This window comes from Tachypleus tridentatus, chromosome 4 (genome assembly GCF_004210375.1).
Source record: "Tachypleus tridentatus isolate NWPU-2018 chromosome 4, ASM421037v1, whole genome shotgun sequence".
In the NCBI taxonomy this organism is placed as follows: domain Eukaryota; kingdom Metazoa; phylum Arthropoda; class Merostomata; order Xiphosura; family Limulidae; genus Tachypleus; species Tachypleus tridentatus.
The window spans coordinates 83,009,582-83,024,145 of record NC_134828.1 but is presented as its reverse complement, the minus strand read 5'-3'; the positions used below and the strand labels follow the sequence as shown (position 1 = coordinate 83,024,145).

Below are 14,564 nucleotides of genomic sequence, written 5' to 3'. Positions count from 1 at the left end.
AGTTGTAAGTCGGTGGAAGATATGACATATAAATTTTCCAAATAGTATATTTACCAAATTGATAAACAAACTGACTTAGCCAGTCTGGATATTTTTTACCTATCTGTCGTAGTTTCAGAATTATGAAGTCTATATTTGGTCTAATAAAACACAAAAAAGTGATTACAATCATTGTAATAAACAATATATTATTATTTAGTCATGGGAAACCAGTGAAGGTCGTTTGGCCAAAACATTGACAACATAAATATACGTTCAACGTTTTTTCCATCAATATTCCACGTATTATACAATTACGAGTTTTGTTACTTTGATTGCTCAGGGGAAGTCAGGATGTTTATCATGCTAAAAAACGTTCCGATATTTATGTTGGGCAGAACATGGACACTCATTACGTAGTTTTGTGCTTAACAACAGACAAACCTGTAACCATTCGCTATAAACACAATAAAGTGTCCAAACATTTGAAAGATGTAAATACAACAAGGAATAAACTATCAGTTAGAAGATGTAAAAGTAAGTAATGTGCGTCATTAACTTCCACGTTGTTCTGTACTGTAAGATACAGAACTGGTCCTAATCTCCAGGAATAACAACTTGTTTTTCTTATGTTTAAAACATATTAATCACATTTCCAAATTTGCCTATTTTGAACCCATCGTTTTCTCTGATCCCTTTGTTTTGTTTACCTTTCTCCTTTTTCTGTTTTTAAATTATAAGACATTTTATAATTACCACGCTGCGTGTTTCTTTATCAACGCAAAGAGCAAATCGCGTTAAAGTGTTTTTCTGATACTGTGATCGCTATGTTTTTTTGCGTTGTTTGTTACTGAGAATAAAGATATTTGTACTGTTAATCAACGGCTAAGAATGAAGATGTTTCGAAATTATCACGAGTTTTTTTTTCCTTTGCAACAAAATTCAGTTAACAAAAAACGAGACACTCTCTCGGCCTACTTGTGACCAAAAACATTGATGTTTTCGCATTAAATTTACTGAGAGAAGTATATAATGTCAGATGTTTTTATTTATTTATAACCAAAATTACTATTCACATCATAGGTTTTATAAATAAGCTTGATTTATTGCAGTATCAAGGATATGAGTTTTATCTCATCATCTGAAATAGGATCAGAGTAACAAATTCTCAAAGTGACACAGGTATTATTTCTAATCATCTTTCTTCTATTTATAGCTAAAATCAGGGGTTCGATTCCCCTCGGTGGGCTCAGCAGATAGCCCGATGTGGCTTTGCTATAAGGAAACACACACAATCTATTTATAATAAATTCTGAGTTTCAAGTCGGTGGGTGATGTGTTATTAAAACCTTGTTTGTTTGTTAACGATTCCTTATACATATAATAGATTAAACGGCCTCAACATCTTATGAACAGGATAGGCTAAGCGACACATCCGTTCCTAATTTTGAACTGTGGACGAGGAGCAAAGAAACAAGTTGGTAGCACTCGCCGCCTAAAGCGGCAACTCATAACTAGATATCGGGACCGACTGTCGTTCTTACAACGCATTCCACAGCTGTAAGTGTGAAACCCATTTTGCAGATTTGTTATAGTTTTGGAATGATCAGGTCATAAGCCTGCCCTCCACATCAAAATACATTTGAAATATATCTAAGTGAACAATGTATATATTATATAAAAACACATTTTTTTTCATAACTTGATATTCGTGAAATTAAAAGATATAAAATTATGAACAGTGTTTTATCTAAAAATAATAATCTTATATTTTATTATTAAACCACCTTTGGTTTTTAATTCAATTTATTGACAAAATCAAGAACGAACCTAATAAATATATAATCAGAGGACAACATAAACAATACACTTTAACAAATGCTAATGCAGGAAATCGTCCGCCGATTGTCAAAACGTTGCTAGTTTTTAAGAGCAAATAACGTAAACATTCTAGTTCACTAAAGTGTTTTACACCAGGAAAGGTTTGATAATTAGTTTCGATTTAAAGGTTCTGGAAAGCTAATGTTTTCAAAGAAATTGTATTTTAGGCTTATACACACTTATGTTATTTAAAAAAAAACATTTATAATATTATAAGAAGCTAATACTAGTAAGGAAACCTTAATAGACTTCGCATTACAGTAAAATTACCATGTAAAACGAAACTCAGAGTCTAGAGAAAAAGGGTGTTATTAAGAAAATAAATAATAACACGATATATTAAAATAAACAAATTTAGAACATGCTTTTAAGTTAATAAACCTATTTTGCCCATATTAAAATAAGATATTACAATAATTTTTATAATAGAAACAGCAACGTATTTAAAAAAGAAAAATTACAGTCTAGGACTAAATATCTGAACAGAAACATATCATATGCACAGTACCATAGCAGACTAAACAACTCAAAAACGATTTTACAAGTAAATCATAAATTAAAACTAAAAAAATCGAGATATGGTTCAAGAATAGATACATCAATTATGTTTGTTTTTTGAATTTCGCGCAAAGCTACACGAGGGCTATCTGCGCTAGCGTTCCCTCTAGTCTTACGCTAGGGACTACTCTTTTACCAACGAATAGTGGGATTGACCGTCACATTATAACGCCCTCACGGCTGAAAGGACAAACATGTTTGGTGAGACGGGGATTCGAACCCGCGACCCTCAGATTACGAGTCGAACGCCTTAACCCACTTGGCTATACCGGGCCCATCAATTATGATATGATAAAGAATATTGCAAACTCAAGAAACAATGCATTTGGAAAGACGTAACAAAATGTATTACTGCCTCAGATTAAACATTTTATCAGAGAGGAAAGTACGGTGTAGCATAACACTGAACAATCAATCTAACAGTGTTTAATAAGCACAGTAAGTCTAGAAAAATGATCTTTTTACAGCGTGATAACAATATACAATGTAATGCAAAACTGAATATTCTACAAGTATTTAATAAGTAACGTATCTCCAAAGTTGCATATTTTTACTGTGTGACAATCGTACTATAATGAAACTCTTGTTTATATGATACTGGAAAAACCTTTTTATTACACAATGTGCAACCCCCAACTTAGCGGAATTTTAATTCTGTGTACATACAGATTTGCAATAGGGGCCACGAGTTTTCCATTTTGCCTCTGCATCCGTAACGGGCAACTTTATTTTTCTCCATTCTTAAGATGCAGATATGACGTTATGATTATGTCACACTCGGATCTAATGCGCTGGCGTCTACTATAAGTATGATAGTACTGTCAGTTGTATGTCCTTGTAAATACTTCGCAGAGTGTGGATGGATCTTCATCAAATGTAGTATGGAGGCTCATTAGGTACATAGAAAAATACACACAAATTTTCAATTTTGCATTTTGCGATTTTTATTACTCTTTTTTATGGGTTTTTATCCACTATTTCGCCCATGTTGATGGAACTTCATTACATTTGGCATAAAGGTTTGTTGGGTTCTTGAGGAAATATATGAAAATTTACGATTTCACAGTTTTTGTTTTGCTGTTTTTATAGTATAAGACTGAATGTTACTACAATATTTAATAACTCTAAAACTAATTTTTTTTGCAACGAAATAATAAGATATAGTTTAGTACAAGAATAAACATTCTAACAATGTTTTCATAAGAACACACCAGCCAGGACTAGGAATATTAATATTCACTTAACAAAAACGTATAGTTCAGTTTATAACTAAACATTTTCACAGTGATGCAATAAAAAACACTTTTTACACTGCCTATTTTATAGTGACGTGACGCACAAGTACAGGATAATCAACAATTAAAAGTTTTTTACGGCGTTGTGATAAAACGTGAAAGTTTAAGACTAAAAGTTTGGAGACAGCTTGAATGAATAACGAAGAAATATTTATTACAAAAGTACGTTTCGACAAGATGGTTTCTCGTCATAATATTCAATTTTAAGACTGTATTTTATTTGATATAGGTGCTACACAAAAGTACATAATAATTTATACCTAAACATTTTCACAGCGATTTAATAAAACATCAGAATTTATGACTGCTTGTTTTAATACAAACGTGACACAGAAGCACGTAAGAATCTATAATTAAACATTTTCACAAAGATCTCATAAAACATCGCAGTTTTCGACTGCTTATTACGGCAGAGACATGACATAGAAATGTATAAGAATTTATAACCAAACATTTTTACACTGATGTAATAAAGCATATATTAAAACTGTTTCGTAGTGACGCGACAGTGAAATACTGAAGAATCTACAACTAAACATTTTAACGGTGATATAATAAAAAAATAAAAGTGTATTCTGAATTGAAAACACCGAATATATTCTACAAGCATATATTCACGCGTTTTGCGACTCTAATGACGTGAGAAAAAATAAACTATTGTTATTTGTGCGTATACTTCTTAATTGTGTTGATAACGTATTAATGTTGAATCTTGAAAATTATCCGATTATGAAAAATCTTTATGAAGGAACGGTCTAATGTTTCAATGTGATTGGTTTTGTAATGAGACAGCTTTGCAAAAGATAGTAGATATTAACAAATTTTTAAGAACTAATTTCGTGTAGTGACGCTACCTGAGATAAAAATTTCAACGTATAAAAGAAAACCATTCTTAGTTGTAATTCTAATTTTGTATGTTACCTACAACAAAAAGCATGTATTTCGGTAGAAGGGCAGATTTTAATTGTAGTATTATATTATACTATCAGTGCAGTAACAAAGATCAAACGGACTAAATGTAGAAACGCAGTTTCAAGATTTCCTTGAATTAAAAGCTATTATTCTACAATTGTTATAAATATGGGATAAATATTTGTGTACTGTGCCAAGTACTTTTTAAACGCCTCAAAAAGTCATTAATTAAAAGGTTGCTACAAAAAATACACGTTTTTTATATCCACCCCTAGAGGACAAAAATGGTACCAACATGACAAAAGCTTCTTATTTACACAAGTAACTATTGCACCATACTTTATAACTTAGAATTGTTTAGTGCGTCTGTTACGTCTTATAGCTTTTGCGTCATCTCAGTTAAAATAAATTGTGTTTGTATGGACGGTGTTTCTTTCGTCAGCTGAAAACAAAATATTTGGCAAGTTTTCTGGTTCTCATCTTTAGGAAGCGTTCTTTCACTTATTGTGAGGGTCTTACTTGGAGTAATGATCTTCCACAAGATAGGTTTTGTTGTATCTTTCGTTAATTAAACCCTTTTATGTGCTCTTTACATATAAGTGTGCTCAAGTGAATCAAACAAACCAATCTTACCTATCTTTCCGTTCGTGTTGTTATCGTTAAGAGCTCCAAAAGCAATTGTAGGAAGAATGCAAGCAAAGTAGAGAAAGAATGTTGTTGACACTGTCTTGTGGATTGTCTTATGACCTTTAACTCCTGATAAGACAAGAAAAATCTTTTACAAACCTTCAAAACAAGCATCTCACAGTCACCATTGGAAATTAATTAATCTCATAACATTGTAAAAACAGATCATGTTTATTTTCATATACTCATGTTATAGAAACGACAGTTACATTGTAACAATAAATACTTCATATGCTAGCTACTAATTCTATAATACTTTCGGTTGTCGTTAACGGGCAGATCAACAAAGTTTATTTTAAACCAAACAAAAGAACAAACCATGGTAAAATTAATTCCTTTTTATTACTTACCATCAGTAAAATCACTGAGATAGTGTGAAGCTCTCCGACGTATGTCATCCCACAATCCTTTAGCGAACCAACACTTACGACTGGACTGTAGGTAAGCAAAAGAAAATTAGTTAAGCGTACTTATAAGACGCACTTCTAACAAAAAATGGACAAGTGAAATGGAATGTGGTAAGAAATAAACTCTCTAATAATATGTTTTGCATCACCGTTTAAAATCGTATATCATGTATCACTTAACTGACTGCAAATTGCAAGTTAAAGCCCAAAATATTTCGTAGAATTGTTATAATAAAAAAGCATTGTTACTGGATGAGTTGAACTACAGAAGATTGTGTTGTATAATATTGTTGAAAGACAAAGTGTTGCTGGTTAACTGCAAGTCAACATCAGAATACTTAGTTATTAGATATAGCTTTCAGAATGGAAACTGGGTGGTTATCGAACAATAATAAGAAGTTTAGCATGGGGAAAACGTCTTGTTGTCGAATAAAGATATAGGAACTAAACCTTATTCTATTATTAATACAAAACAAAATATTTTGTAAATGTTAATTTGGTTGATGTCACGTCACGATTGTCTGGATTGTACATCATAAGATATGGTATTTTGTGAATGATTTATATAAATAGAATTATAAGTTGGGCTATGTGTGTTGAAAACATGGCCGACCTATTATATATTTTTCTTATTGGAAACATGTATAGACCCGGTAAAGAAAGGTGCGATTAAACTTATTTACAAAATAACTACTGACAGATTATTCTTCGCCAGCATTGGAGCTATAACCACAAAACACCAGTGTTAATCAACTGAAACAATTTAAACTTTGCACCGATTATTCAACTTGACAATAGAAACGTTAAAAATGTATTAAATTATTGGAACTACTAGTATAGGTTTTATAGCACATAATAGCTCAATTAGTTCAACTTTAAATTCTTTTCTTGATTGTTCAAATATACAAGTTTCGATCTCACGTAATAGATTAAACGAATACTTCATAATTAGTTTTGTATACGGTAGACTACGTGGTAGCACTTAAGAAAGACAAATATTTTACTAGTCGAGTTCACATGTTCTGGTTCACATGCACCTGAAACAACATCGAGATTTTGTTCTTGGTAAAATACGGGTATATTATCGAAACCTGTGGCGACTATTGATAAAATACGGGTATATTATCGAAACCTGTGCCGACTATTGATAAAATACGGGTATATTATCGAAACCTGTGCCGACTATTGGTAAAATACGGGTATATTATCAAAACCTCTACCGACTATTGGTAAAATACGGGTATATTATCAAAACCTCTACCGACTATTGGTAAAATATGGGTATATTATCAAAACCTCTACCGACTATTGGTAAAATTTGGGTATAGTATCAAAACCTCTACCGACTATTGGTAAAATATGGGTATAGTATCAAAACCTCTACCGACGATTGGTAAAATATGGGTATAGTATCAAAACCTCTTCCGACTATTGGTAAAATATGGGTATAGTATCAAAACCTCTACCGACTATTGGTAAAATATGGGTATATTATCAAAACCTCTACCGACTATTGGTAAAATATGGGTATATTATCAAAACCTCTACCGACTATTGGTAAAATATGGGTATATTATCAAAACCTCTACCGACTATTGGTAAAATATGGGTATATTATCAAAACCTCTACCGACTATTGGTAAAATATGGGTATATTATCAAAACCTCTACCAACTATTGGTAAAATATGGGTATAGTATCAAAACCTCTACCGACTATTGGTAAAATATGGGTATATTATCAAAACCTCTACCGACTATTGGTAAAATATGGGTATAGTATCAAAACCTCTACCGACTATTGGTAAAATATGGGTATAGTATCAAAACCTCTACCGACTATTGGTAAAATATGGGTATAGTATCAAAACCTCTACCGACTATTGGTAAAATATGGGTATAGTATCAAAACCTCTACCGACTATTGGTAAAATATGGGTATAGTATCAAAACCTCTACCGACTAAATGTTTATAAAAAAAACATTTTTACATTCTTATATCACAAAGTTCTTTAAATGTCATTACGCTCCACTAAATGTAAGACGTGGTCTTAATTATTAAAAAAAAAGCACACACTCATTGTAGTCCAAACAGAAAGAACGCGCGACTTTCTTTAAAGAAAGTCAGTTTGATCTGTGATAAGAATAGAAAAATAGCCGATTTAAAGGTAAACGTTATTCAAAAGGTCTCTATTCCGGAAGATATTTGCCTCAGGAACGAGGCGTATTGGTCCTAGTGACGTTCTGCAAAGTTCGAATTCACGTCGCTCTTCGCAAGTCCGTTCGCTAAAGCTTCAAAACTGCTGACTAAAGCAATAACGTCTAGTGAAGCCTAAACCATACAGTGTTCGATTTTTTTTTTCTGTATTTCATTTCGTTTTGCCTGTTATCTTCTGGCGTATTATTCCACCTAACCAAGCTGAGCTAGAAGCTGTAAAATCAGAAGAAGTAGAAATGAAGAAAAAGAAAGAAAGAGGAGAAAAGAGAGAAGGTGACAAAATAAGTAAAGAATGGAAAAGATGGATAAACAACTGGACAGTGGTGGAAAACCAGGGATGGTAAAATCTTTTATAAAGAGAAAAGGAAAACAATATTAAACTATACAATAGAAACTGAGAAATGGATAGAAATTGCCTAATCCTGATAAAATGTCCAAAATTGATTTCGAACAACTATCTGATAACTTTAAATGATATACAAAGACATATATCAGTTCTTTAAAAATGTATACAAATAATGACTAACTAATTTTTGATAAAATATATAAAAAGTACTTTAATCAGAGAAAGTGGTTCCATGCCTCATCTGCATTTAAATCTACTGATACGAAAACATTTTATAGAGTAACTTTCAGTTAACACATAAACTTAATATGAAATCTAATTAATTTCCAGAAAGTATGAAACAATGGAAAATAAAAAAAGAATAGAAAAAGACAGGTAGTGAGGGTGATGAATATATAAAAAGATCGCGAAAAACAAGTTGTCGTGTTGTTTCTTTAATTTCGTGCAAAGCGTCTCGAACACTGCCTGCATCTGCACTAGCCGTCCCTAATTTAGAAGTGATAGACTAGAAGGAAGGTAGCTAATCAAAACCATCCACTATCAACTCTTTACAAAAGAATGGTAGGATTAACCGTCACATTACAACGTACTATGGTTGAAAGATTGAGCATATCCGATGACAAGGTTTTAAACCAGCAGTACACGGGTCGCCCACCCTAACCACTAGCTCATTTTAGAACTAACAGAGAAGAAAACAAAAGGTAAATGAGAAAAGACAAGGAGGGAAAAGTTGAAAATACAAAAAGAATAATTGTATGAAGCGCAGAAAACAGTAGGTGGCGAAACACTTATAGAAAAGTCAAACAAAGAAAAACAAACGAACGTAGGGAAGTAATAAAAACAGAAAAGTAAATAAGGGAGTGAAGTCAAGGTTAGGAAAAATTACAAATGGAAAAATCAAAAGATATGATGTTTAACCATCAAAGGTGTGCCCTAAAGCGTGTATTTGCTTTCGGAAAACGTTTCTATAGGGATCAAATTCACCCCAATCGATAGGTTAAACGGCGCCATATTGTTAGTTATTTGCTATAGTCGTGCAACCACAGAGAAAAGGTTTGGAAATAAAAAAATTAAAAAATATCTAATAGAACATGTTGTAAAGAGATGCATAATACAGTGCAATAACAGGTTCTTTATGTTTTCATATAGAACATGTTGTAAAGAGATGCATAATACAATGCAATAACAGGTTCTTCATGTTTTCATATAGAACATGTTGTAAAGAGATGCATAATGCAGTGGAATAACAGGTTCTTTATGTTTTCATATAGAACATGTTGTAAAGAGATGCATAATACAGTGCAATAACAGGTTCTTTATGTTTTCATATAGAACATGTTGTAAAGAGATGCATAATACAATGCAATAACAGGTTCTTCATGTTTTCATATAGAACATGTTGTAAAGAGATGCATAATGCAGTGGAATAACAGGTTCTTTATGTTTTCATATAGAACATGTTGTAAAGAGATGCATAATGCAGTGGAATAACAGGTTCTTTATGTTTTCATATAGAACATGTTGTAAAGAGATGCATAATGCAGTAGAATAACAGGTTCTTTATGTTTTCATATAGAACATGTTGTAAAGAGATGCATAATGCAGTAGAATAACAGGTTCTTTATGTTTTCATATAGAACATGTACATTAGTTAGTTTTGAATACATTTAAAGTTTGTTTGTTTTTAACCGTATGTTAAACAAGTTTGATGAAAGAGAAAACACAAACCAGAGGCGACCAAGTTTTACGAAATAACAGAGAGTCACATAGATTTCTAGTAGTGTACTTTAACTAATTATAAAACCTGTACACATAATATTACCTAGATGATCATTAATTTAATCCTACGGCAAGGCTTCGTAGTTGTAACATAGCACTAATTATGTATAGTAAGAGTTTCTGGAATGTAAAATTATATTCAATTATAACCAAACTATCAAAGTAGTTTACAGCGGTTACGCTTCAGTAGTTTCTGGCCACTTTCCAGCAGCAACGAGTTCACAACGTGGAACCTCCGGACAACCAGAAATGTACTCTGAATATAATCATCGTTACAAATTGATTTCAACACATCAGTATCTTGACCTCTTAAACACTAAGTTTAGTGTTTTTTATATGAAGTACGTAGTTTTCAGCTCAAACAAAACTTAATCAATTTATTTATGTTTTACACTCATACTATAACATAGTAAATCAACATAATATTACTTGTTAATGCCATCTTAAAGCAAGTGAATACATGTAAATGACAAAGTTGAATTTTGTTTTTCTGGCTTGTAGGATTTCAACGTGTGTTTGTGTGATTTCTATCACACGAGACCCTTGAGCTAGTGTATAAGGTCATTAAAAATAATAGTTAAAAAAATCCGTCATTTTTTCTCAGTTAATTTGGCATAAATTCTAATAAGTAATTTTATATCATGTAATATTTACATCAAAAATTTTACTGTATTGTACATGGTAAAAGCAACCAATTTCACGAGTCGCTACACCGACAGATAAAATTGATTTCCAGGAAACAGTAAATTTCACTCAACTTTTAGATAATGACTTAAACAGTCGATATGTTCTTTAGATATTACAACGTTCAAGCTAATAACATGAATCCGAAGTCAGCGCTTCATTCTACAACAATTTTCGCAATAATGTTTGGGCAGTAATGTTTTGTTTTCTGGTTTAGTTCATCCGAGTTCAAAATATCATAAAGTAAAACAATAGTAGCATTAGCCATTTCAAGATATCAGAAACGTGATTATCTCACTGAAAGCTTAGCAATAGTGAACTGAAGGTTGCGAACTATTTCTTAGAGCGGTATGTTATATAACGATGAGTAAGTAAAGTAGCAGTATCTTTAAGTTTTCCATGGAAATAGGTGTGCCTCTGAACTTACGGTAATCTCTTGTGACAGCTGTCGATTCAGATTTGATGACATCCGCATAGAGAAATATACAATAATCATTTTCTTTATACACGAAACAGCTTACTTCTTTGAAGCTGGTTTATATTGGCACTTTTTTCAGACAAACACTAGATAGCAAACGTCGTAAATCCTCATCATCAAGACGGAATATACATAGGTTTCGAGTAACATTACGAAATTTTATCTCTGCCAAAGAAATAAGATCTCTGTCTCATTCAGTTTTCGTTGCAGAACATTTAAATAGTATTAAAGTAATATGGGCTCTTCAATAGATATTACGAATTTGATTTTCACATGAATATTTGCATAGATATGTTATACTGATTATTACAGTCAGCCAGTAAGCAATACTTCCATTGGTGTAGCTTTTGTGTTTCTTATGGCACATAAAAAATTTGTTGTGGCTAATAATTCATCTCAAAACTCAGTATTATGAAACATTGCAAATTACGTTTATATCTCTTTTCTTTATTTTTCAGATTAGAGTTTCTACAGAAACTTGTATTTCCCCAAAAGCGACTTATTTTAATAACTTGTGACAAAACCAACAATAGAAGGAATCTTACTTTTTGCTACTTTTGTAGTGAATTATTTCAAATATTTCTTTCTTTCGTTTAAATTAGTGGTTTTACTTCTTTTTATTTAAAACATATATATATACATATATGTTTGAAATAACAACTGAAACACGTAAACCTCAGTTATTCACTACAGAACTAACGGTTTTTGTTCTGTGGCGTTTGTGTGTGTGTGTTCAGGGCTATCGATGAGGGTTGTAATTCTAAATAAACAGTCTAACTTAGAAACATATGATAAATCCAATAATACATCGTTGTTTCTCTCTTCTTTTTGGGAATTTTGTTGATAACGCAAGAGAGTATATTATATCAAATTACTTTTAGTTGAAAGTAATACTTATTTATCTCTGATTATAAAGTCTTATATTCTGAATGAATATAAATACACTTTTGTGAACCTGACGATGACCGAAGAAGGTCGAAACGTTGTTCGCTCCTCTACATAAAAATATTTTCTCAACCCAAACGAGCCGTTTTTACATATATATTTCTCAACAAGTGGGATTTCTCGACATCACTGATTATAAATACACTGAATACTTTTTTTGTTTTGTTCGATCTCAGTGTTATAGAGTAAACACCTACGGATTATCTCTCAGAGTATCAAGCTTCTGAAATTCATGCACGTGAAGTTATTAAATATATATTCATTCCTTTAGCGCAATTTTGGTTAGATTTGTCTGATAAAGTAATTAAAGGGAATTTTATACACAACGGTTGCTGCATACGCTACCCTTGATTGGATTTTAAATAAATTAGGGCTTGAAGAAGTATTGGCTTGAAGGTATTGTTCTGAGACTTTCATTGGTTACTTGATTGTACTGAGACTTTCATTGGTTACTTGATTGTACTGAGACTTTCATTGGTTACTTGATAACATGGCTCATTCTTTTTTCAACGATAATCGGGAAGACTGGCAAAACCTATTCCTGACTCCTACCGATAAGAATACAAAACCAATAAAACATTATTTTATGTTCCTCTTCATGCTTTAGTTATGATTTAAGACGTTTTTCACTGAAAGTAATAATGTGGCATCTTAATGGACATAACATTTCGCACTCATCTCAGAAAATTTCATTAGGCTTTTGAGAGAATAATTAATTTACGTAAAACAATAAAGACCTTGCCTTTATGAATAGCAATCTACTTTTATGAGACTTACAAAGAACGAACACACTAAAATTAGTAAACATTGATCTTACAGTTTATTCTACATGCGATAATACAGTAACAAAATCCCTGATTGTTTTATGTGTATTAAAGTAAAGAGTGACCTTGTCCCTTGTTTCCTAAAGTAAAAAGTTATTATTTAGGTTTCATACTTAAAAATGTCTTCTACTTTGTTCCGTGTATATTAAAATAAAAAGAGATATTTTAGTTTGTCTTATGTTCATTGAACCTAATAAATGATCTTTTGGTTTATTTCGTAGAGTAAAATGTGATTTTTTCTTGTTTACTTTACATTTTTATTTCATGGAACTTAGTTTTCTTTTCTGCTTCAATTAAAATAAATGTTTGCGTTTTACTTTAAACAAAATAATGTAATTAATTTGTTTTTCAGTCTAGTTAACAATTTTCTGGTTCATTAAAATTATTTTAAGCATAGTAAGATGAAATTTCTGTTTGTTTTAGGTAAAATTAGTCTTCTAACTACTTTTAAATTACAGTAAGATAAAACTTTATTCTGTGATTTGTTTTAAACACAATAAAATATCAAATATTCTTCGCTTTATTTCGATTACAATAAGGCATAATGTTGCCTTTTAGCTTGTTTCAGTTACAATTGGTAAGATATAATGCTGTATTTTAGATTGTGTCAATTACAATAACACATAATATTGCCTTTTAACTTGCTTCCATTGCAATAACACATAATGTTTTCTTTTAACTTATTTCAATTACAATTGATAAGACATAATGCTGTATTTTAACTTGTTTCATTTACAATAAGGCATAATGTTGCCTTTTAGCTTGTTTTGATTACAGTAAAGCATAACATCCAACTTTAGTTTGTTTTCAAACTACAATTCAGGCAGTGGTCTTCTACCACATTTCAATTTACAAGATTTATTCAGTCATCATTTTGATTTTTTATGGTAGATACAATTAACCTTCTGGTTTGTTTTACAAATAAAATATGGTAAAAAGTAATATCCTAGTTTATTTCAAAAACAACAATCTGGACCTCGTATTCCTATCTGTTTAAGGTAATCAATGTTAATTTGAGGTAATTCGGCTTATTTCAAGATATTTTAAACAGTTGTATTCTGGTCTGTGTCGAGAATAACAGTTTGAATATTTTTTCCGATTAAGAGCATTTACGATTAAAACTGAATATTTCTTAACAAAAAAATTAAAATTTTATATCATTGCAAATGTAAATACATGAGATGCTTTATAGTATGTAACCAATGTAATGTATATTCGCATATTAAGTTTCAGTTGCTAAATGTTACTCTTTATTCGTGCGATGACAGTATAAAGACACTTATGTCATTATTGTTGGTAACAAGGTATAACAATTTAATGTAACTCTAATAAATTCAGTTTTAGTTGCCTTCAGTCCGAATTGTTTTGTTATATACTATGTTGTGACCAAGTCCTTGCTTCCATTTCATACCGTTTATTATAACCAATTTCCTATTCAACTTCTTTCTTATTGTTTGAAAGCTGTTTAACTTATTTCGCAGTCACTAACATGTTGTTTGTCTCCAAACCGTTTGTTTGTCATAAATTCCCTTGTAATCTACTCACTGGCTTTTAAGTTGTTTGGTTTAAATA

General features: G+C 31.3%; 1 protein-coding gene across 1 annotated transcript in view; it reads right to left on the bottom strand.

Moving 5' to 3' along the window:
* Window positions 1-14,564, bottom strand: part of LOC143249573 (solute carrier family 4 member 11-like) — a 208,653-nt gene that overhangs the window by 29,167 nt on the left and 164,922 nt on the right. Inside the window, 2 exon segments of the mRNA XM_076499674.1 lie at window positions 5,259-5,381; window positions 5,663-5,747. Of these exon segments, the coding sequence (XP_076355789.1) occupies window positions 5,259-5,381; window positions 5,663-5,747 (208 nt within the window).